Raw genomic sequence first — 24512 nt, forward strand, 5'->3', positions numbered from 1 at the left:
AAAAAAAGAAGCTTTCGCTGTTTTGCCTCCAGCTCACTGTCTTTGCTTTCTTTTGACCGCCACTCATCTTGGGGCGTTCACCTGGGATTAGAATTTTGTCCACCAACACCAATGCATTTGTGAAAAAACTGCAGCAGCGCCTACATTGTCTAAGGTCGCTGAGAAGGGTAAAAGTGTCCCAGAACCTGCTGCTGTCCTCCTACAGGTGTTCTGTGGAGAGAATCCTCACCGACAACATCGTGGTGTTTCAAGAGCTGCTCTCAGGCGGACAGGAAGACTCTGGAAAGAGTCAGGAAGTCAGCACAGAAGGTTGTAGGTGTACAGTTATCCTCTCTGTCGGACATCCACAACACCAGATAGCTGCACAGGACCACAAGTATCACCGGTGCTTTTTAGAGCATATAGGTCTCAGAGACCTATACGCTTTGAGAAGAGGTATAGGTCCATCAAGACTGACTTCAAGACTGATAAACATGTCTTATTCAAGTGCGATTGCAGTACTAAACACAGTACTCTGAAAGTAAATGACGATACACTGTCGGAAATCTTTCCCAATTAGGTACTCTGTACAATGTATTTTTTGCGACTGCTGTTATCGAGCCCTCTGCTGCACAGTACATTCCAACACTCTTGACAGCTCGTTGTAAATACATCTTTATAACTAGTAATTCTTGTACCTGTGTTCTGCTCTTTACACTTGTTCATGTAAAGAAAAATTTTGTTGGGCACTTGTGTATGATGACATTAAAGGCTTTGTATTTTTTTCCTTTTCTACCTGCTGCCACCCAGTGGTGTGGAAGAGTACTGCATTACTCTACCAGACATTGGAATCCAGGTTACAGCACTGACACTCAACAATGACATTTTTTCATCCAATTAAGGGAAAGTGGTTTATTTATGGCAGTACACCTCATGTTCTCGCGTTACAGTGGTAAAAAAACATGGCCTGGAAGAGACTAGTTGTGGCACAAGGCATGCTATTTGTACAATATGAATAAAGTACAAGATTGGAAACTACAGATCAAAAATGCTCCAAGCTGGCTGTAATGAGGTTAGTGTAATCAAGAAAAAACAACGAGATGAAGATGGTGACGAGGGAACCAAAGTAAAGCGAGGTGCTGTCAGTCATCATGATGATGATCATCCAGAAAACTAACATGACGATAACATCCCAGATTTTTATTTAACGTTGTTGGTGTAGTTGCAAGGATGACCCCACTTACATTTGGAGTGGAACCGCATGTGGCGGTAGATTCAGGAGTTTTCCCTACACTGAATAAGCAAGATAAGAATTTTTTTCTGCCTTTTTTCATCACTCATGCATCAACTGCGTGACAAATTATTATCAAACTGTGGTTGATTTACTCGATGCATTGGAGGAATATATCAACATATCTGGATCTAGGACAGGGGTGCATCGATTACTTTTTCGATACTCTTTAGTAATACAAGTACTGCTTTGACATTTTTTCAAAAAATAAATTATATGTAAAATACGTTTTATGAAACACGATGTGTGCATGTGCCACAAACGGAACCTTTCAACGATGGAGTAGATCCGGGTTGTACAGATCCTCTGAAGTTCCACGTGGATTTATTTTGTAGTCTTATGCACAATATAAAAAGCACACGTGATCTCCAGCTATCAGGAAAGTTCACCTTATTTTTTCCCTGAATACCTTATTTGTACTTTGTTCCGATGTTGACCTCATGTCTGACACGTGACGTCAGAAACCGGAAGCAAGACAACGGAGCGCAGCGGGGATTTCAGCTGTTCAGTAAGCGACACTATTTCGATCTGAGCGTAGCTTTGCAAGTGAAAGGGCTGCAAGTACTGACGTTTACAGACGGGTCTCGCTGCGATGGACGTGAATCAGTATCTGTCTCGCATCGGCTACTCCGGCCCAGTTCAGCCCAGACTGGACGTGCTTCGGTCGGTTCAAATCTGTCATCTGCGATCGGTACCGTTCGAAAATCTCGCCATACACAGCGGCGGAAACCTCAAACTTGATCTTCCTCTTTTATTCGAAAAGGTAGTGAACCAGTACTGTGGTGGTGTCTGCTTTGAGTTGAACGGCCTTTTTTCATGGCTGCTCAGCAACCTAGGATTCCACGTCACCCTGCTCTCAGGCCAGGTGAGGAATGAACAGACTTGTGCATACGGACCACCTTTTGACCATTTGACCCTCATGGTGACCCTTGATGGGCAGCGCTGGTTGTGCGATGTTGGTTTCGGTCCCAGAGGTTTCCTTTTCCCTCTTTCGTTGGAGACCAGTGCCCCCCAGGAACAGGGCCATCGGGTATACAACATCAGAGCAGACATGGATATGAAGACTGTGGCGTGGAAGCAGGAGAAAAGCGGGGTGGATAGTGATTGGGTAGAACTCTACAAGTTCACCCTTGAACCTCGCTGCTTGGAAGACTTTGCAGAGATGTGCCAGTACCACCAGAGCTCTCCATGTTCTCTCTTTTACTGCAAATCCCTCTGTTCGCTTTTAAAACCAAGTGGGAGTCTTTCCTACGTTGGCCATAGACTAGTCAGCACCACATTTCCAACAGCAGCACCAGGGGGAGCGTTGGAAATCACCACCAGAGAACTGAAGGATGAGGAGATCCAGGGTGTTCTGGCAGAGCAGTTTGGAGTTGTGCTTAATTCTCCGCTCACACCAAAGGATGAGACAATCAAACCCCCACCAGTCATGTATTGATCTTGGTTCCACTCGGAATATCCTTCAATCTGAGACAAATGGTCTCATTTTATGACCCAAATGGTTCAGAAATGTAAGTCATGAGTTATTAACTAATTATAAACAATTCTAAAAGAACTTTAAAAACGCCTCACCCTTTAACTACATTGTACTTTGCTTGTCTTGATAACATGCAACAATTATACATTTTCACTTTGATTTAATAAATTATGCATACACTTTTAAGATGTACAATGGCCATTGTATTAATCCATATCCTTCTCTTTTTTAAGACAAAGTCTGAGTTCAAAGTATTTACACATGTACATTTGTCAGGCAGGACTTTACAAAGCAAAGCATGAATGACAATACAAATGTTTAGCTTCAAATCAAACCTCTATCCTTTGCCCTTCTGCCACCTCCATTTCTGAGGGGATTTATTCAGCTGTCCAATGATTATACTACTTCATCCCACCTTTGATGAGGGTGAGGGAGAATTCAGGAAATTAACAACATCCATCTTATCCACTAAGATCCATAAAAGGTTCCAACAGATTCTGGCTCAAGATCTGAGCTAAAAATCAAAAACAGTGGATGGAAAGACAAGATAGGATGTAACAAGGGAACGGGTGCAAATATGTGGCAAAGTCTGACACAAAAACTATTCGGGAAGAGGGTTGGATGGTGGGACTGAACTTGCTCTTCCAGCTTTCCTTTCGTAGTTAACAAGCCTCTGTCCAACCAGATACCTGTAAAGAGAGATTATAAAAATACTTGTTTCAGAAATCTTATTTTTGACTTTCCAGCATCAAAATTACACTGATTGCTCTTTAATTTCCAACTTTGAAACATTAATATTCTGATGTACAGTGGTCCCTCGCTTTTTCATGGTTCACCTTTCGTGGCCTTGCTGTTTTGTGGAATTTTTTTAGCACAATTTTGCATGCTCTTTTTTTTTAAACAAGGCATCATGTTCTGCATCCTGATTGGCTGTAGACCTCTGAATGTGTACAAAATGTGTCCAGCTTGTAAAATTTACATAAATCTTTGATCGCTAGTCGTCTGACTCTGAAGTACTGTACTGTATGTTTGCAAGTCCCCCCCCCCCCCATCAGACCCAACAATGTTGACGAAACGTTCTGCACTGTCAAAGGCACCTGTGGTAGCACCCAAAAGGCAGAGGAAGATGCTGACCATCGCACAAAAAGTTGGACTTACAGACACGGTAAAAGAAGGCAGAAGTTACACAGCTGTAGAGTGCCATTATGGAATTAACGAAAGTTTGATTGATTACATAAAGAAGGAAAATAACATAAGGACCACAGCAGCAATAATTTTCAACAAAGATTCAAAAAAGGTTATCTGCAATCCGAACTACATCATAAGGACGGAGTCTGCTTTAGCTTTGTAGATCAGTTACTGTCTTAGAAAATTGTATGAGGTATGTAATGAGTTGTCTTACAGTTTTTAAACATGTACATTAAATGTAAAAAACAAACCAGACTTTTGTGGAATTTGCCTATCGGGGGTTATTTTTAGAACATAACTCCTGCAATAGAAGGGGACCATTGTACTTTGTATGAGCTTTGGGGAAAGTCCAAAAAGCATACAAGAAATTTATCTTTTTTAGCTAAAAAGTCTTGACTCTTGACTTACTTGTCATTCTTGATGTGTTCATAAAGTCGTTTGAACTGGCGGATCTGGAAGGACAGGATTCCTATAAGTGAGACCACCATTAGGAGGAAGGGGTAAATTCTCCTCTGCATTAAAATCTCCATCTCTGGGGTGACACCTGCAAAATAATGCACTCCAGTTATAAATGGGTGGGGAGAGCCCACTACTACCTGACACTGTAACCACTGGTCTGTCATCTGGGATAAGAAGAAACGTATTTTGAAGAAAAATCTGCAATGTAACTGCTACATATGTACTTTGCACTCACCTACAGCAGGCACCACTCCTGCAGCAATAACATACGGCACACATAAGGAAAGCAGCAGCACTGAGATAACCGGGGCGGCCAATTTACGAATGATGAACTGTAAATCAATGTTGCGAATTCCATTTGCATAAACCTAAGAAGAAAAGGAGCTTTAACACAGGATATTGTGCTTAAACTTTTCATTATTCAACCCGCCTACTGCTCTTTGTATTGTTTTTAAAATATAGTGCAAAACAAAAACACAGCAAGATTATGCTCATGTTTTCTTTTTTTGATCAGAAGACTACATTGTTATATAGCTGATAGTTTTTTTAGTACATGTTTATTCATGATAAACATTTAAAACCCACCTGCTCAATAACAGTCTTCAGCCACCACTGTGGGCCCATGAGCGTTATGGCAGCAATGATTTTGGCATGAAGCACTCCAAGAGCCCAGTCCTGTAGATAACAGGCAAATGATTGGATGGATATAAGAACTGGGAATCCTCATCACACAGCAAAGGAACAAAAATGTCAAGACCTGAAGTGATGCATGTATGACGGGAGGGAACGAGAGATTAAAAAAAAGACCAACATTCGTACCTGCCAAGGGTAGAAGAGGGGTGTTTGGTCCAGGGGAACCCTGAGTGGAGCCACAATGACCAGTTCAAACAGCAGTCCCAGTAGCAGCGGGATGACTCCAGCGACAAGAAGAGCTACAACCAGGGTCTTCATAATCTGCACAGAATTATACATACTGTTATCATTGCAGAAGTTTTAATTCCATTCAATGACACCAAATCTGAAAACTAATCTGTTCCAGTCATGGTATAATTACTGACTTTGGTAGAAATGGTGCTTGCAAACAACACAGGCTTCTCATAAAAGCCTACCATGAGTGTCCACTCCTGCACTTTGTGCATGATGACTGTGCGTCCTTGAGGCATCCAGGCTAGCAGCACAGTGATCCCACGGATAGAAAGCCAGCAGACATACAGGCCACAAGCTGCAGTGTACAGCTCATGGATTTTGGAGCTCCCTGTCCAGAAGGACATTAACCAACGCCCGGTGAATACTGAAAAACAAGTGAAAGTAAATACGACCTCACTTGAACCATCTTCAACTGGACAGTGATCAATCACGGAAGAGAGCTTCTATTTGAGCCAGAAATTTAGATATGGAGATAAAATTTATTGATTCGCAATTTAGAAAGAACCAGTGAAAAAGTAGAGACGTACATACAAATTAATCATTTAATTATGGTTTAGATGTTGTGTTAAAAACTACAGAACTGCTCCAAGCTGGTATTTTATTCTACTACATCTTACCTGGTAGGGTGAGGCACACCAGACTGGCCACCAGCAGAGTGATGCACATGAAAGCTATAAGCAGCACGATCTGGGAAGAACAGGACAAGTGTAAGAATAAAAGTAAGTTTTTTATAAGTGGTACCTTTGAGCATTGAACATTCTAAATCTTTGTGGAAAACCATAATTACTAGGTAGGCCTAGTCTCTCATTTCTTAATACGAACCTTATGAAACAAGTGCAGAAGCTATACTAAGAAAAAATAAACACACCATCACCCCCACATATACATCTCCAGAGACTGCTCCACACTCAAGTGGACTATGCCGACTATCTCACCCTGAATGGGAAGCGAAGGGGTCTGTGATAGGGCTGGAATCCCACTGGTCCTCCTTGCTGCAAGATGGCCTGATGAGCTGCATGCAGCCCCTCACCCACAGCTGGTGCAGGGTTGTTATTGTTGTTATGTTGACCCGGAGGAGGATTATTGTTGTTGTTATTGTTCACAGGTTGGTTGGCATCATTGTCCTCCTGCTCCCCAAGGAGGTAAGAGTGGAGGTCTCTGTGGGGATTAACATGCATTAATGAAAATCCACAGCTGAATACAAAACTGTGTGGTGAGGGTTGATGACAGACAGACAGACAAAAACACTGTGGGTGAGTACATAAAAAAAACTTATCAGCTTACAATAAATATCCAGCACTGACTGTCCAGGCTCTGACCAGGCCTTTGAGCCACTGGCGAGTGTGTCCCTGCTCCAGTAGAGCCGGCAGCACAACCTGAAGTAATAAGAGCTCCAAAGAGAGCTCGCTGACTGGAGCATCACTAAAAGGAAAGAGGAGGTCATGGTCAGAAGAAGCAAGGATGCACCAATGACATTTGACAACCAACCAAAATCTGGTGTTTTTTTTTTCATTTTTATGTTTTTATTACATTTTCAGTTTTAACAAATAACAACACAAGGGGGAGAAAACAAAAAAAAAACCGAACCCCCCCCCTAAAAAAAACAAAAAATAAAAAACCCTCTGTTCTAAACTAATTTTTCGAAATCAGATTTCTGGGTAAACGATTCTCTTACTCCTCCTGCTTTCCACCAAGATGTTTTGTCTGACCTGAAGATGATGTCTCATGCACCACTTCAGAAAGGAAAAGCAGCAGTTTTCACAGTTTACTGCTAGGTGGCCTAGATGTCTGTTGCAGCTGGTTACCTGTAGAGCATGACATTATATGGGAGGAAGGCAGGAAGCAGTAGTTTGATCAGCCTGATGGGCAGCCACAGCATGAGTAGCACAATGGAGCCAAACACCACCACCGACAGGATGAACCGCCGCAGGTGTCTGTAGATGGGAAGGTGAATCATTTCCTGTACTGGGTTAAAATCTGGGTCATTGAGGTTTCTCAGAAACCACAGCACTCCTGGCCTCAGCACCTGGTGGATGAACAATGTCAAAGTTAGTGAAATACTTTTATGCTGTTTTATATACAGAAATCCTTAAACAAATCTGCTATGAAGACCTCTCTCAGTAGGAGGATGAAAGACGCGAAGTAGAAGACGTAGACCATGCCCACAAGCCAGTGCAGGAACATGGTGGTACCAGGGGCAGACTTAAAACTCAACTCTCTGTCTTTCAGCGAGGCATCAAACATCTCCTGCAGGATGAGGAAAATATCACTTTAAATAAAGATAACATTCAAACTGCTACATATTCAGTGATAATTCAAGAAGAACGTGCTATGGTGAAATGTGTTATGAATAACATTTGCACCTGCAAAACACTTAACATTCGACATACAAAATGTCCTCATGAGAGCTAGCAGAGTTCATTGGCATAACTGCATTGAACATATATAAATTTAATATTCAATTATACTGTACATGTTAATTTTAAAAGTGTTAATGTAGGATAGAAGAAGCTGCTCTGGCATGTAGTACAATAATTTAGTTAAACAGAGGAGGAAAACAGTTTCCATAAGTTGGGTTATTCTGTTACTCGCTGTTTGAAATGATCCATACGAAGCTGGTGATGTCATGAAATGTGAGGTACATGCAACAGGTTCTGGAATTTGAGTGTAATTGTTTGAATTTGGTTCACTCAGATCACTCATTAGTGTGACAGAAATACATTGTGGACATCCTTGATAAAAATAGTTCAAATTGGCTTGAAAATAAGTGTGACCAAAACTTAGATCTATGCATCTCTCAAAAAAATGGATATTTTATTACATCCCAAAATATTTCCTTCATTTTAGAATTAAACCAAGATATCTGTATTGAAATAATAATGAGAAAAACGAATGGCGTACAAATAACACTGAAAGTCTAACCAGAAGACAGGATGCCTTACTAAAGAGCAGATGTCCAGCCACCAGCCACAGATGAGCGGGAAAACACCAATCTCCACAACAACCAGCAACGAAACCTGTAATGGAAGCAGGTATATACTTCTGTGACACTTAAGCAATAACAGCATCATGAATATTATTTAAAGCCTTCACATGTCAATAAAAGGTGTTAAATACAGTAATGTGCAAGTGAGTATTTCTGTCTCTTCCCACCAAGGAATGATCAGAAACGCACTTAGAGGCCTTACTTTGACAACAATGTAGCAGACTCCCAGGAGACGTCGGGAACGCTGGAACCTGACCAAAGCCGCCAGCCCCTGAGAAATTCATTAAGGATCATCGAAGCTTACACACCAGTACAAACACAACAAAACACATTTTAAAACATCAGCAAGAGGCATTTTGTTTCCTTTAGGCTTTACATTTCGGTGCATTGCAGGGGACTGATGTACTGTAATTATACAAAAGGATACATGACAGAGGATGAGAGTCATAGCCAGCAGAACATAGCCCACTATGGTTGTAATCAAGCCTTCAAAGTGGGAGGCTTGGACCTGAAGAAAAGCACAATGTTTTATTCAAGTAATGTAGTTCAAAAGAACAAAAGTTTATAAAAATACTCCAAGGATGAAAACAGTCTCTTACGTATTCTTCAAAGCCAAGACCCACAACAGAGAAGTGCCCGATGTGGTAGGGACAAAACGCTGTATGAAGACAAAAAAAACAAAACAAAAACATTCATCCCGTCATAGGATGCCAATTTAAATATTATTTTTCCCATATCATGTATTTGTTTGTCAGGCTACACATTTGTTCTGTACTTTGAACATATTCCATCAAAAGGTTTTAGTAAAATGAAACATCTTAATTTTAGTCTGCTCACCAAAGACCAGGATGAAAAGTGTGTTGAGAGACACCACCCAAAATACATGCTCCTACAAAAAACACACACAGGAGACTCACAAAGTTATCACCTAAAATACCTTCTTGTAAAAGTATGACTGACAGTTAGGGATGTAAAGACTTACCAAAAATACCAAAGAGCCATCCAGGCCAAGCATCTAAAAAGGACATTTAAATATTTGAATAAAATATGTCAATTACGGTAGAACATCAATGGAAAAAAGCCTGATGTGAACTTGGGACAGGACTGTTTAGTGGCAACACATGAACATGTAGAGTTACCCTCTCCCAGGTGAGTTCCTCTGCTGCTCTGTCCCACTCCAAAGCGTTCCAATTCATGTCATCTACAGAGAAACATACCAGCTTTAGACAAAATGAAGATGACTAAGTTTAGAACATAAAAAGTACCAACAGGAGAAGCTGAAGTGACACACGTCATATTCTATACCACTGATTAAACTCCAGATCCTTTGTCGTTTATGGCCGTAGTATTACAAAGACATGATGGCACTGTTACTGTGTTTGACCCGTAATGCTTTTAAATTGGCTTTTAGCAAAAACAAAAGACGGCAGTTATTGTTACATTACTGAGAGTCATTGGTGAATTTGTCAGCTATGAAATGCAAAGCAACCCACTGTGAGGATTTTTTCACTGCATTCATTTGGCTGCATCGACACCCCACAGCTAGAATAATGTCACATCACAATTCATGCTCAGCCCTTTTTCCTCGACTGCTGCAATATCAGAACATCAACTGGAATACAAAATAACAAACTGGCGAGTGCCCAGCGGGGTAGAGGGTAGCAATTTGACAACTCAAAAATTAACTGTGACACATTGGCAAACAAGACAAATGGAGCCATTGCGGAATCTATTTGTATGCTTCGATGCCAACTACATCAATAATCTTGTTTTGACTTTCCTGGAAATGAAAAATATTGGAAACACTTCATTCATGACGTTTTGACCCTTTTTGCTTGCCCATTGAAGGCAGACTCTGTTTTGAGATAATAAAAATGTCAAGCTCATATGGCAAATCATTCCAGCATGTCTCCATAAAAACTGAAAATGGAACAATGTTTGTTCAGATGGACAATATGCTTTATCCACACCACCACTGTTTGTTTATATCAATACATGCCAAATGGTTTAAAAACCAAAAGTACATCAGTATGGACCCAAACTATAAATATACAGGTACAGTAGTATCTCAAGATACGAGCTGCTCAACATATGAGTGATTTGAAGTAGCTGTCGCGCTGTCCAATATTTTTAGTCGACATACAAGCTAAATCTGAGATATCAGCTGTGCTTCGGGACACCATGGCTAGTTGGCAGATGGACGCAACATCAACTGAGACCAGATTTTATTCTGTCCCGCTATTGGCGGATGCATACAAAATCAGCTGAGACCAGATCTTGTTCTCTTTCAAGGACATAGCGCGTGTGTGATCGTGACTTGCATTTATTTTCATACTTTTTCATTGTTTCCGTGACTTTTATATAATTAATTACACACAGGCAAAGTTTGCATGTCAATTGGTTGATACAATTGGCCTTTTTTACAAGGCTGCAATGGATTAAAATAATTTTAAACTAGCAAAATTGACATAAATAATGAACTGACAACTAGCTCTCTGTCAAACTCCAACCTTGAGCTCCATTGTTTGGGTCTGCATCTTCTGCTGCTGCTCCCTCTTCTTCTTCAAGATCTGGCTCATCTCCCTGGTTTGGTGGAACATCAGGCGGCTCAGGCTCTGCTTCATTCTGAGCTGGTGGATCAGGAGGAACAGGATGAGCTGCAGGAGGCTCATTAGCTGCTCCCTGGCCCGCAGCTTGTGCCTGAAGGGAAGGAGAATTAATACATGGCTTTAATATGAGAAGGTATAAAATGAGATTGTGTGCAATTTGCTGGGATTAAGTTTAACTTTCTGATATCTAAAAAACAGTTATAAGTCAATAATTACAAATGTATGCAGTATTAAATAAGGTCCTTTTCTGGTCTTCTTTTACTTTTTGTTCAGATAACAGATTAGTTTACCTCATTGGCTTGTCCAGCTGCATTCGGTGGTGGTGGCTGGTGCTGCTCTAACCACTGGGGAGCTCCACCATGGACTATTTGTTCTCTGAGCCACACCAGGCTGATAAATGCACACAGTGTGCAGGTGACCACGAAACAGCCCTGAAGACAATCTGCAAGGAGGTTCTCTCTGCAGGAGCACAGACATTACCCACATACCACACATGCAAAAGCTGGAATGATTTTTTGACAAGTAAGCTACTGGGTAATTAAAAGAATCAACAAGTAGAACAGATTGGCTATAATGTTTATTATAATTCTACATGCTAGTGTGTATAATGCTTGAGAACAATAGAATGACTCACGTAGAGAGCATGTCCAACGGCAGTGTCAAAAGAGAGCTCACAGAGCCGGTAAACAGACACTTGTAGATGCGACCTGAGATCAAATAAATAAAGGTCACTTTGCACGATGGAAATCCTTCAGAACTGCTGCAAAGAAACATGTTAGCAAACAAATGGAAATTACACAGCTCTTGCCCCTATGCTTCTTTCATGGAGCCCAGGAAGAGGAGGTATTTACACATATCTTGGATCATATGCAGCGTCGCATTTTAATTCTCTTTACCATTTTAAACAATAATACTAGCTTGTCATGTGTAATCCATGTGCTACATGTTTGCCAAATTGGAAGACTTTTTTAAATCATACTGGGAACATTGGACATGAAATTACCTTTAAGAGATCAATACAGAGCAATACATCCAGTATATAGCTTCATTATATCCATGAAAACAAAACCCTCAGATAAAAACTACTATATACTCTATTAAATTTATAGGTAAATTACACATCTGACATACTAAAACTGTAAAACAACTAATGTGAGTTGTAGGAAAGAAGTAAACCTTTTTATTCCTACTCAGTTTCTCTCTGCTTTTACTTACACGCAGTGAGAGGAACCACCCCGAGCCATGCAAAGGCTACCAGTGTATAATGGAACCAGTAGCGTATTGCCGTGCCCACGCTGGTCAGCAGGCCTGCACAGATGTCCTGGATGGGGAGACGCGAGGGCATATCCGGGGAGTAGACTGAAAAGGACAAGAGTGAAAGAAGTGTGAACTTGAGACATTTTAATGATATTTTCATTGTGGTTTATGTGCAAATTCAAATTCATAATTTTAGGAAACATAACTTTTAAACTTTCATATGTTAAAAGGACTGAAAAAGAGAAAAATAAATATATTATCCTGAGGACGTTCTGTATACTAAAGTTGATGATCCATCAGCAAGCACTTACTTGGAGTGAAAGCAAATCTGTGTTTGCATAATTCACAGTACTCCTTCCTGCTGTGTTTCAGCCACTGGACCAGACTGCAATACAATGTTTAGAAGGTCAGAAGAAGCACAACAACATAAAACATGTTGGACAAGATGTTATTAGTAACATCATTAGCCATGGAAACCTGATACATAGGAGATTAAAACAACATACATGAACATTTTCCCACACTGCCTCTATTTACCAAAGATTTTGCACTAGTAATATTCCACTATGTGCCACTGAAACAACAGATTTACACCACAAGATTTTAACCCCGAGAGACATAAACAAAGACGTTTGTTGACCAAGCATCTTTTTTTTGCACATCACTACCATGACAATGAAATGTCTTACACTGGGCTTGCCTTTTACATATTTTAAACACAGAGACAAACACCATCCATACAATGTCAGACCAGTGTGAGACTGCATACAAGTCTTTGGGAAGTAAAGGAGGTGTAACAACAAAAAAAGGAGCTTGTGATTCGATAAAGATGCAGACCGAGCTGTCGACAGCTTGCCTGTGACCTCTGGACCCTACAAACAACGACTATGAGCGCCATTACATTTCGCTCCCTGATTAGTAATTACCAAAAACACTGTACATTAGTTATTACTGGGTTGATTTAGGGTTGTAGGTTGCCCATCATAACTCCATGCCAGTTTGCTGAGACCTAGAGTCTTGGAATAACTGGATATTGTAAGCCAGTGGTTACGTCAACAGGTTGCCACACATATAAAGACATTAAAAAGTTGCGCCCTATACACAACATAAGATTCAATTCAATCAGGATTTCCACTTTGTCCACCTCATTGAAAAACTTTGATGTTTTAATGTGGCACAACAAAACAAGGCAGAGTGTGACAGAACACATTTATTCTGTCCTAGATTGTCCAAAGAATGTGTTTCAGTTTCAAAAAAAGATCAGCATCACAGCACCACAACCAATGGAATTTCACAGGGACATATAATGTGATGAGCTGCTGCTCAAGCAAATTGCAACCCATGCCCTGGTATACATCTGGAAAGCAAATCATTTCTAACATAACCATGAAATGAATTCTGAAACTAACATATCGCAATCAATATCACTCAGAGGAATGACATTTAAGCCTTTATCATATATTGTGTGCCTGTTAAATGACTGTGGAGGGTTGTCAGTATTTGATATTTATTTACTAAAGTAACCACAGGGACATTAGATAAATATAGCATGTTTTAGCAACAGCACGCTCACACTCAGCACACAATACACTGGTTTTCTAAACTTTGTGGGGATAGCTGTGAACAAAAAAGGATATAGAAAAGGTTCAACAATTGCCACAGAACAATCCAGACATGGGCTCTGTATCTGCCTGGGAATTTCCATACACCTGACCCTCTTGTACACAACGACATCCACGCACAGGACAGATGAGAACAAAACAATATCTCCAAAATGCCCACAGGGGCAGGAATTGTTTTCAGCTGGCCAACGCCACACATAAAACCAGAAATTGAGGATAGTTTTCAAGTATTTTTTTATGAGTGGGCAAACATTTATACTCAGTCATAATTATCTATGTGCAGAAACTGAATGCTGAAAATCACTGCCAAAATTACTTCAAGAGTAATTCATTGTCCTGACAACCATGCACTTATTTTTATTGAAAGTGTTGAAATAGGGACTTGAGACTGGGGAAAATGTGTAGTTTCTCATAGTGTACCAAAAATGTAAACTCACAATATCAGTCTTACCTATTTAGAGATAGGTCTTCTGCTGTATGAAACGTGTATTTGAAATCTCTTTTTTGGACTAGTGCACATGATTATGTGTTCGATTGTTACCAAACTTACTTTGTTCATTGAAAATGCAGCAATTGTTGAATAATTTGCAAGCATGCTCCAACAACACTTTGGTATTAAAGCCTGCATAGACTCGTTTACAAGAACAGAGTATATATTCATGTTATTGGGACTCACTGGAATTACTTAATCAGTGTTTTTCAAGATTAATTTTAACGTCTTCAACAGATCACAACAGCAAGCCTGCCATGATAATTCTGATCAATATGATTTTAAATTTTCAGCAAGAAAAGACATTATTAAAAAATTTATATATACGAAATACAAAACTGTTCTCTCAGAAAAGTAACATTAGTTGTGAGGAAACAGGAAAGTTCTTAGAAACACTTTCGGGTAGTGGGGTTGTCTGTGGAGAAAAGGGAAGGTCACAATATTAATAGCTGGAGAGCCATTAATACTTACCATTCCTGATGGATAAATTTGATACTGCCAGTGCAGACGCAAGGGTGGTACAGAGGTTTATCTGGGGTCCCCTCTGAGCGGCACACACGACAAATATCCGCTGGACACAAATAAGCAAACAAATACACACAGATCCAAGTAAGCAACTGTGGGTTATACAGCACAAGAAACAAGAACATTGAGCCGGTATGTTCAGATTCATAGAAAAGCATCATAAAGAAATCCGGCAGTGTTAATCTGAGAAATTTGATCTCATCAATTATAGTCGTAAATGAGGTGACTAGCGATATCACGAGTGCTTTAAAGCCGTCTGGCGCTTTTAAATATTTTGCAGCTACACAATAATGTTTTATAGTGAACACCAGCACTCACAAACAGGGTATATCTTTACCATTCTTTCTGAATAACCACACACAACACTGATACGGGTACTGTCCGTACGCTATCCGGCTAAATAAGACACTAGCAGGCCAGGGTTTTCGGTGATGCAACTAGGAAGCTAATGCTATTAAATCCCAGCAAAAGAGAAACAAGCAAACGATTTACCTTCTTCGGCCGTATCCATGTTGTTTACTTTTGACCGTTGACCGTTCCTTAAAGGAGCACCTTCAAAAACGAACCCATCAAAGAACGGACAATATCGTTCAGCTAGCTAAATTAAGCTAGCGAGATGAGTGTGTTCATGTGTCGAATGCATTGACAAGCATAAAATGGTTTCCCCATAGACTGCACCCTAACGCTTGCTTCGTCGTGCCCTGTCACTGTCAGACTTCGCCTTTAAGCAACAGATTTATTTAAAAGTGAAATTTAAATGTAAAATAACAAACTTGACAGAAGATACATCATCTGTGCTGCTGAGGTGACAGTTTTAACGTAGAAGACAAATGGCTAGCTGAACTGGCTAACGCATGCGCTAACGTCACCGACTCACTGACGTAGCCAAATCTGCCGTCATAACACTTTTCTTCACCGCAGCGGTTCAGGATTTACGGCAGGGAAACGTCTTGACAACGGTCACGTGATCGTTAAGAAGTTCTAAATTATCCCATGTCCTGTCAAAAGTACAGGTTATAATTTACTCACCATTGTTCATTTGGCCGATAAAGTTTCCCTTAAGTTTTTCTCAGATAGTTTAAGTGGTAAAAGCAGTTAAATAAAGTTAAGTAGGTTTTGATTTGTTTCAGTACTGTAATCGCAATTTTCCTTTCATTATTTCATCATTAACAATTATTTTGTTATGCCCGAGTATCTCTCGGTAAATTCATTTTCGACTCTGCAAAAAAGGTTTCTGTTTGATGTTTCGTTTTAAAATATACCAAGGAATAGAATAAATAGACAACAAAGCCTTCTCATTTGGCCAAAATGTCAGGAATAAAATACAAAAAGCCGATTTGATTATCAAATGTTTGTTCTGTACAAGACAAAAATTAAGAGAAATCATAGAGAAAATAAACATGTTTTCTGAGACCGGATTTCGTCATCTGGCTACAAAATAATATTGTCAAATGTAATGCCATGTGATCCCTGGAAGACGAACTGCAGCACATGTGTCAAACTCAAGACCACATCATTGTATTTGGCCCGTGAGAGCATAAATGTCAGAGTGTCTAAAATTAAACATGTCTAAACTAAATTTCACACAATGCAGTCATTGAGGCCAATTCAACTTTGACAAAAACATTTAGAACAAAGTTTGACGTCATTTGTCTATATTCACTTGGATAGTTTGAACCTTGATTGATGGAGTTATGTGGGTTTCGTGACCTGGATGACTGAGAACCTACATAGACATAACTTGACATATTAAAAAGACTCATGTTACAACAGAGCAAGAAGCAAACATAGTTTTTCCGTGCAACTGTAATATTTTTTCATTCATTCATTCATTGTCCTACCGCTGGCTCTATTGTCGTGGGTCGCGGGGAGCTGCAGCCTATCCCAGCTGGGATAGGGCGTGAGGCAGGGGAAACTCCAGACACGACGCCGGTGCACCTTGGTGTAATATTTGTAACTTGAGTTTTTTAACATTAAGGAGTAGTTACATTTATTTTGCATTACGTTGAGTTACATTTAGTTACATTTACAAGTCACATTTGGCCCTGTGAGGACAGCCACTATGCTGATGTGGCCCTTAGTAAAAATGAGTTTGACACCCCTCGACTACAGCATCGAGTGTTCAAAACCAGTTTTTTCCCAAAAACTATTTTTTTTAAGAAAAAAAAATTATCTCCTTCCTACGAGTAAATCTGTTTGTGCATGTCTTTGTGACCTAAGTCTACAGTACAGTCTGTGGTTAAACAAAAGCTAATGTAAACCCTCTATGCAATCGTCAAGGTCCATCAGTCAGCTAGGCAACATTACCGGCGCCGTGGCTTAGTTGGTTAAAGCGCCTGTCTAGTAAACAGGAGATCCTGGGTTCGAATCCCAGCGGTGCCTTTTAGGGATCCAACACAGCAGTTTCCATTCAACGTACTACAGGATAGATGGCATGGAAATGCGCCAAGCAGGACAGACAGCAAATAAACTAATAAACATGTTGATCATGTTGTTCTGTAAGCGTTTGGACCAGCAGGAAAAAGTTGACAAGAGAAAAACAGACACCCGTGCAAGTTTTTGTAATAATATTTTCCTGTATTTTAATTCATTTAATAATTCATTTAATTATTCGTTTACATTCACATGAATGAACAGCTTTTACACGTGACGTGTCGTGACGTTTGCATTTTATCTTGCTGCAGTGAAGTCACCGTCAGCTCGACGTGCTGCTCCTTCATTTTCACTCAAGGTCAGTAAATAAACATTTAATCTGGTGTACATGCTACATGTCAGGAATTGAACATGTGACTCGTGGATTAATGGGTACATTGGAGCCAAAGTAACGAGTTGTAGAGTTTGTTGTGAACGGATTGACTAAAGTCAGTCAATTTCGAAAGTTTTTCCACACACTAACCGTAAATTTGCAAGTCGTGCAACTACGACGCCGCATCTCGCCAGAAGGCGGACAGACACGGTGGAATATGCAAAAAATGCCCCGGGCGTATTCGGCCTTCTGCCCGCTAGTCAGCGGCGCTGCCAACTGCGTCGCCATTAGACCGAACAGTCAGTCCAGCCATTTACATTAAGCTCTGCTCCAATGAAGTTCGGAGAATTTAATTGCAAACTTAGTACTGTACTGGATTAACGTCTTTAGAGTGGATTAATAATTTCCCTACGGAGATCAGAACAGTCCATTACAATTAAAAATGAAAGAAACCCCCCCCCAAAAAAACGCAGCACAGTAAGTCTGACATTTTGCAGCAATATTTAAATTTTGATTAATACAAATATTAGATAAAACTATTTGTGCAAAATTCTGAAATATTGCCTTATGAAACAATGATGTAATTATATTGAAATGAGATTGAACTTCATTGCAAAGCCGTCAAAGTTACCTTGATTGTCTCTTTTCAGTAGACTTTCTGTGTTTGTTCTTGTCTGTCAACAGATGGCGAATGAAGCTAACCCTTGTCCCTGCAATATTGGTGATGTGATGGACTATGGGGGCCTCGGTCAGGAGGTCCAGGTGGAGCACCTCAAAGTTTATGTGGTGAAACCATCATCTGCATCTGACAAGGCCATTATTGTCATACATGATGTATTTGGGTGGGAACTTCCAAATACGAGATACATAGCTGATATGCTGGCTGCCAATGGATATGTGTAAGTAAAAATAAATGAATATTTGTGCTTATACTGGCCAATTTGATGTTAATTTGTGACCTTGTTACATTCAAACAGTGCTGTTTGTCCTGATTTCTTTGTTGGAAAGGAGCCATGGAGTCCATCTGGTGACTGGTCCATTTTTTGGGAGTGGGTTAAAGACAGAAAGCAAACAGAGATGAACAAGTAAACAGATTCTGTTTTCAGCATCTAGTCTTAGGATATGTCCTGCTTTTTTTCCATAAGTAACTTCAGTCTAAATCATTAAACGTGACCATTGGCCGTATGATCTGGTGTGTTGAAAGGCTTGCTGCATTGTATATTTTAGTCTTCATTTGTGCGATGGCTAAGGTGTTTTGGTCATGCTTCTTATTCCAGAGAGGTGGATGCAGTGCTGAGGTTCCTTAAGGAGCAGTGTGGGGCCAAGAGAATTGGTGTAGTGGGGTTCTGTTGGGGAGGGATTGCCACACACTACATTTCCCTGCAATATCCAGAGATCAAAGCCGGAGTGTCAAACTATGGTCTGTCAGTTTTTTCCACATTTCGATCCAGTCATTGTACTCATGCAATACTGGTAGCTGAACACTAGTTTTATAATGCGTGTATACATATATGATTCTTTGCAGGGATCATCAGTGACAGAGAGGACAAGTATGCACTGAAGAGTCCAACACTGTTCATCTTTGCAGGAAATGATGACTTTGTCCCACTGGACACGGTCAGTGTGCAAGAAGTTAGCTTACAGAAACATACTGTCATAGTTTGATGCTTAAACCATACACCTCTGAAATGCAACCAGACTGAAACATTTAGTAGGAATAAATGTTAAAGTGCACAAGTTAACTTTACTTCATGTTTTCACCCTAGGTGAGCAACCTTGAAGCAAGTCTGAAGCAGAAATGCACAGTGGACTACCAGGTGAAGATCTTTCCTGGTCAGACTCATGGGTTTGTCCATCGCAAAAGAGAGGACATCAACGCCTATGACAAAGCCAGTATTATGGAGGCCAGAGCTGACCTGCTCAACTGGCTGAAGAAGTACATGTAAATGAGAAAATTAAGTTCATCAGCAGTAGTGAGATCAGTCTCATGCAGTACTGCAGCTGCGAACAGCACTTGAATCATGTTTCAGCCTACAGAAGTCTAAGCCCGTAAAATGTGTACATGCAATTTATTGCAAGCAAATGTTAACTAATAAAATTTAGATTAACATTTTAATAATCAAACATTTGAGTTATTCAAAATGTTTGAAACATCTGTATTTCAATGGGTCATTTTAATGAAATGTCAATTTTAATTGTGTAGCCAAATATCACATTTTTTTCTCATAAAAATATGAAACCAGTGTTTATGGTAGAACAAAAGCATTCAGCTCATCAGAATGCGTCACATTTTACAAACTTATGATTGACATTTAAGACATGCAGTCTACACCCGATGGAGGAATCCATCAATAAATCAGAGTCCACAAATTTCAACTGATCATTTTAATGGTGTCTTTGATACAACAGATCGAACATTTTTGGGAAATGATAAATAGCAATATGCCACAAAGTTCAGACATTGTGCTCAGGGAAATGCCTAAAACAAGAACAGAACAGCTCATAAATCTTATATCTGTTACAAGAGGCCTTCAGTCCTCGCTCTCCCCAGGGCTTCGGATGTCATCGATCTTTAAGATCATCTTGACGACCTGAGTGGCCAGCAGTATCTGCTGCTTTTTGCCAATCAGAGTCTCGACCACATGCTGCTGCTTCATGTCTGTATGAACAAGAAAAACTCAATATCACACTGTCATGCCTTGACATTTATTAGTAGGGCTGCAAGTTGGTTTCTTACCGTTGGTGTTATTATGCAGACAGTCTATACCGAGGAAAGGGTTGGACTCTTTGACTTGTCTGGCTCTGACCTCTGTCATGGTCTGGATAGGATTCTGCCCACTGTTCTCAGCCAAGGCCATTGGGATCACCTCCAGGGCATCAGCAAACGACCTCATGGCATACTGCTCCAATGATGGACACTAGAAAGATGGGAGGAACTAAAATCATCAAAGTAGCAGGAACAACAGCAATCTAAAAGTGTAAGAAACAAATTAACTGTAATGTTAATAGAATACCCTGATTCATTTTGTACAATTTTGAGAGTAAAGGAGGGATTTAGTCTTCCTCACCTTGTCTGCAGCTTGGTTGACAGCCACAGCACACGCAATCTCTGAAGCTCCTCCTCCATACACGATGCGGTTGTCTTTGACCAGATTGCGTATTACACAGAGAGCATCATGGAGCGCACGCTTGGCCTCTTCAATGATCTAATGAAATAGATACAATAAAAAGCTGTACATATACAAATGGATTACCATAAATGGGAACCCACAGTCAGCCATATTTGTGCCTACCATTTTGTTGCCTCCACGGATGAAAATAGTTACAGCCCTGGTGTTTTTGCACTCCTGGATAACCAACATGTGATCTTTCGTGGTCCCAAAAGAGATTTCCTTCACCACACCAGCTGTACCAAGCTTCTCTGGAGTTAACTCGCAGAACCTTGGCACAATGCGACCTCCTGTGGCAATGGCAATCAACTGCAGGGAACATAAATGGTACTTAGATAATGAATAAAATTCTAGAGATTATATTTTCATCAATACCTTGTAGCCATTCTACGTGAATAAAACTGATGGAAGAGAAAACAAGTTCTCTGAAGTGTCTCTCACCTCAATCTCTGGGCCGCCGACCCAGCGAATGGCAGGCAGCTCGTTCTGCAGGAGAAGGTGGTTGGCTTCATCATCAAATCCCCACTGACAGATGGCCAAGTTAGCGCCATTGCTTTTGACCTGAAAGTGAAATAGTTGTTTATAGCTTTGCCACCAGTGTGAATGTGAAGAATTCAGTTTTGAGTAACTTCTAATCCAGCAGCACTAACCTGTTGAATCATCTCCTCAAACTTCTCCTTTTCATATTTCTGAAGAGCTTTATAGTCCTCCACAGAGGTAACATCCAGCTTATGCTTGGTCTTGGGCTTAGGGGGCTCAAATGGGCAAGTGAGGATGGCAATTTTAACGTCCTTCAGAACCTGATTGGTGACAAATTATCAAGTCATTATTAAGTCATTATTATGGTATTTGTTTTGTGCATAGGCACAAAGCAAATAGCAGTTTCATATAGCAGAAATTCTAAACTACTGCCTAAGTTTAGCTTTTCACTACTAAAACATTTTCTTTATTCTTACGGCGATACATAGAGTGTTCTTAGTAGCTACACTCGTAATTCAGCAAACACATCCTTATGTTTGTCTATCAAATAAATAAAACACTAGGACATTTTATGACAGTTCTAACGACAGAAGTTAAACTCATGTAATTTGTCCTTGTAAACTGTCAACTATTTGATTCTATGAAAGAGTTGACAAAGATAGAGAGTGATTTTGTATTGTTTATACCTTAGGCATTTGAGGGTGGCTGAACTCCTTGTCAACTATGACTCCCTTGATCAGCTGTGTGTCTTCCAGCTTGCCTCCCACTTTGCCCTCCATCTTAATCAGCTCAAAGTCAACATCTTTCCTTTCCATGTCAGCTACAGTGAGGATGGCATTCACTGCAATCTCAGCCATCTGTCTGTGGCACCGATTGATACTGGAAGGTGACAGAAAGATCAAAATGTCATTAAAATTATGACTAATTGCTCCCCTTGCTCATTACAGCTTCCTGTAATGAACAATAATAGCAAAATCCAGTCTTACATTTTGGATCCCAGTGTTGTCATAGCAGTCTCAATGAGTGGTTCTGTGTTGCTGGGATCACATGGGAGGGTTTCTGCAATTTTATCCAGCTGTTCAATTGCTACGCGTGAAGCCTGGTCATAGCCATCGGAGATCCTGATGGGGTGAATTCCACGGTCCAGCAACTGCTCAGCCTGCTCAAGCAGAGCCCCAGCCAAAACTGAAAAGGAAAAGTACTATGAGACAATCAAAACACCACCAGATCAATACCTACATCTGATTGGATACAGTGTATTTTGCTGGTGTCAAACATGTTACACAAAGTCTATTTAGCATATTCCAAATACACGGTTTTCTTGAATGCAACATGCTCTTAACTTTATGAAACACCCTCAATGCATCAGTGACCGAGACATGACATTAATAGCGACTAATGACACTGTATTTTATGTATTTTAAGTACATGAAAGCGCACGCTAGAGCAGGTTGTCCTATGATTCAAGATTGGCGGTTTGATTCCCGCTCCCGCCCAAAAAAACACCCGTAGGTGAGCTGACAGTGGGAGGTGTCAGCTCACCTCCGGAGCACTGCCGAGACGCCCTTAAGCAAAGAGTCCTCCCCTTCACAAGTTGCGCATCAGGGCGCACCACAAAGGAGCTGCCCGCTGCTCTACCTCCTCTGCATGCGTACAGGCCCCCTGTGTGTGTTTGAGTGTTCAGGGCCTGTACACACATATACTGTATACGCATGATTTAATAACTAATTACAGTGTGCCACTAATTTCCCTGCGGGGATCATAATCAGTATATAAAATAAAAAAAATTATGAAATTGTACAACACAATTTTTTAGGTTTTCACGAAAGACAAACCACAAAAATGTTATTTTAAATGATAAAGATCAATTTTAAAATGTAATCCTCAACAATAACTTTGTTAAAGTTTGACAAATCTTGCTATTAACAGTGCAAGTCTGTTAACAGCAATGTCTCAAGGTGCTGACATGCCATGACAGGAAACCTTGGTGCATCATTTTCATTATCTTGTGATTGTCAGTGGGTTAAATTCTACGCACAACATCACAAGTACTCAGTGGGAATTTGTAAATCCAAGTTTACTGCTACTTGAAGAAAACAGACATCTATTCCTCATTTTCCATACCAACAACTCCAGTTGTTCCATCACCAATCTCATCATCTTGGGACTTTGACAGCTCCACCATAAGTTTGGCAATCTGGTGGTCCACATCCATCATGCTGAGAATAGTAGCTCCATCATTGGTCACTGTCACCTCTCCATCCCGGTCAACCATCATCTTGTCGAGACCTGAACACAAAAATGAAGGTGTAAAAATAAAGAATCTGTGTGTGACATTAGATTAAGAGGAATAAATCAATTCAGTATCAATTCTCAGATATGGCCTTCTCAAAAGATTAAAGATCTAAGCATCGCTGATCATGGAAGTTGTATGCGACTGCACTGCATTGGTTTCTACTTACCGTTAGGTCCCAAAGATGTTTTCAGTGTTGACGCAACTGCTTTGGCTGCCATAATATGAGACTGCAAAACACAAGATATTTCTACATTAACTCACATTTTATGTTAGATATAGTTCGGGGATCCCTTTCCAAAATGTAGCGAAAGTTACTTTTTAAATGGAGTTTAACTGTGAAATAATGTACATTTAATAAGACCATTTCGGGAGTCTTGTGTAGCAACACCCACCGGCTAAGCGAAGAGCACATGGGCCCCGCTGTTAGCGGAGCTAATCATGTTTCATAGTGTCGATTAAACTTTGAACACTGTATGTCGATGCAACTGTGTGATTAATGTCATATAATCGTTACATACATTGACAGACGGTGGCAGCTTGCCGTATGTTTGTACTGTGTCATGCAAGTGATTGCAAACTAGAAAGTTGCTAATCACGTCACATGCTAGCTAGCTCATTGTACCTTCAAGGCGTCAATCCCTGACAGCCGCGTCTTCTTGTCCTGGTCTTTTATAATGATGAAAGGCCTCCCATACTCATCAAACGCCAGTGTCCCAAGAGCAGACATATTGATCAATGTTTTGTGACACCTAGTATGTCTTCAACTGATAAAAAATAATGAATTTCGTGATGGAACCCCGGACCAAGGCTGATTCACAAGCCGCACGGTCTGCCGGCGACTTCAGGAAGGATCCATGGGCGGTTAGGGCAGAACCAAGTAGCCCGAAATGTGTCTTGTTATTTATTTAAACACTGTTTGAACCAATGTGAAAAACCAAGAATAAATTAGCCCTTAAATAGACACTTTAAATAATCACGATGTTTTTACGCACAATATGTTAATGGTAGAA

At 40.3% G+C, this 24512-nt stretch overlaps 4 protein-coding genes and 1 non-coding gene across 5 annotated transcripts; 3 read left to right on the forward strand and 2 right to left on the reverse strand.

Moving 5' to 3' along the window:
• The first annotated feature begins 1616 nt into the window (after positions 1-1616).
• LOC137614113 (arylamine N-acetyltransferase 2-like) lies at positions 1617-2723 on the forward strand. The gene has a single exon (XM_068343655.1). It carries the CDS (start codon positions 1863-1865, stop codon positions 2706-2708), a length of 846 nt encoding a protein of 281 aa, XP_068199756.1. The 5' UTR covers positions 1617-1862; the 3' UTR covers positions 2709-2723.
• A 171-nt stretch (positions 2724-2894) lies between these two features.
• LOC137614111 (E3 ubiquitin-protein ligase MARCHF6) lies at positions 2895-15669 on the reverse strand. Its single transcript, XM_068343653.1, has 25 exons — positions 15303-15669; positions 14757-14856; positions 12485-12558; positions 12132-12275; positions 11551-11623; positions 11207-11375; positions 10818-11007; positions 9447-9508; positions 9290-9322; positions 9145-9196; positions 8907-8965; positions 8735-8815; positions 8510-8578; positions 8264-8338; positions 7434-7568; positions 7127-7347; positions 6606-6743; positions 6257-6479; positions 5939-6008; positions 5504-5685; positions 5214-5348; positions 4980-5069; positions 4630-4762; positions 4344-4479; positions 2895-3436 (listed from the first exon to the last, which is right to left on the reverse strand). Exons 1-25 carry the CDS (start codon positions 15319-15321, stop codon positions 3349-3351), a joined length of 2751 nt encoding a protein of 916 aa, XP_068199754.1. The 5' UTR covers positions 15322-15669; the 3' UTR covers positions 2895-3348.
• Positions 15670-17118: 1449 nt separating this feature from the next.
• Positions 17119-17192, forward strand: trnat-agu (transfer RNA threonine (anticodon AGU)). Its single transcript has one exon. It is a non-coding gene; the product is annotated as a tRNA-Thr (tRNA).
• Positions 17193-17477: 285 nt separating this feature from the next.
• cmbl (carboxymethylenebutenolidase homolog (Pseudomonas)) lies at positions 17478-19788 on the forward strand. The gene is made up of 6 exons (XM_068304450.1): positions 17478-17541; positions 18241-18455; positions 18534-18641; positions 18834-18976; positions 19082-19173; positions 19323-19788. The coding sequence occupies exons 2-6, from the start codon at positions 18241-18243 to the stop codon at positions 19500-19502; spliced, it is 738 nt and encodes a 245-aa protein (XP_068160551.1). The 5' UTR covers positions 17478-17541; the 3' UTR covers positions 19503-19788.
• Positions 19789-19922: 134 nt separating this feature from the next.
• Positions 19923-24356, reverse strand: cct5 (chaperonin containing TCP1, subunit 5 (epsilon)). Its single transcript, XM_068304449.1, has 11 exons — positions 24125-24356; positions 23669-23729; positions 23331-23495; positions 22193-22391; positions 21893-22085; positions 21377-21526; positions 21168-21287; positions 20850-21035; positions 20625-20762; positions 20294-20474; positions 19923-20215 (listed from the first exon to the last, which is right to left on the reverse strand). Exons 1-11 carry the CDS (start codon positions 24227-24229, stop codon positions 20088-20090), a joined length of 1626 nt encoding a protein of 541 aa, XP_068160550.1. The 5' UTR covers positions 24230-24356; the 3' UTR covers positions 19923-20087.
• Positions 24357-24512: the final 156 nt, after the last annotated feature.

The sequence above is a fragment of the Antennarius striatus genome, chromosome 20 (assembly GCF_040054535.1).
Source record: "Antennarius striatus isolate MH-2024 chromosome 20, ASM4005453v1, whole genome shotgun sequence".
NCBI lineage: Eukaryota > Metazoa > Chordata > Actinopteri > Lophiiformes > Antennariidae > Antennarius > Antennarius striatus.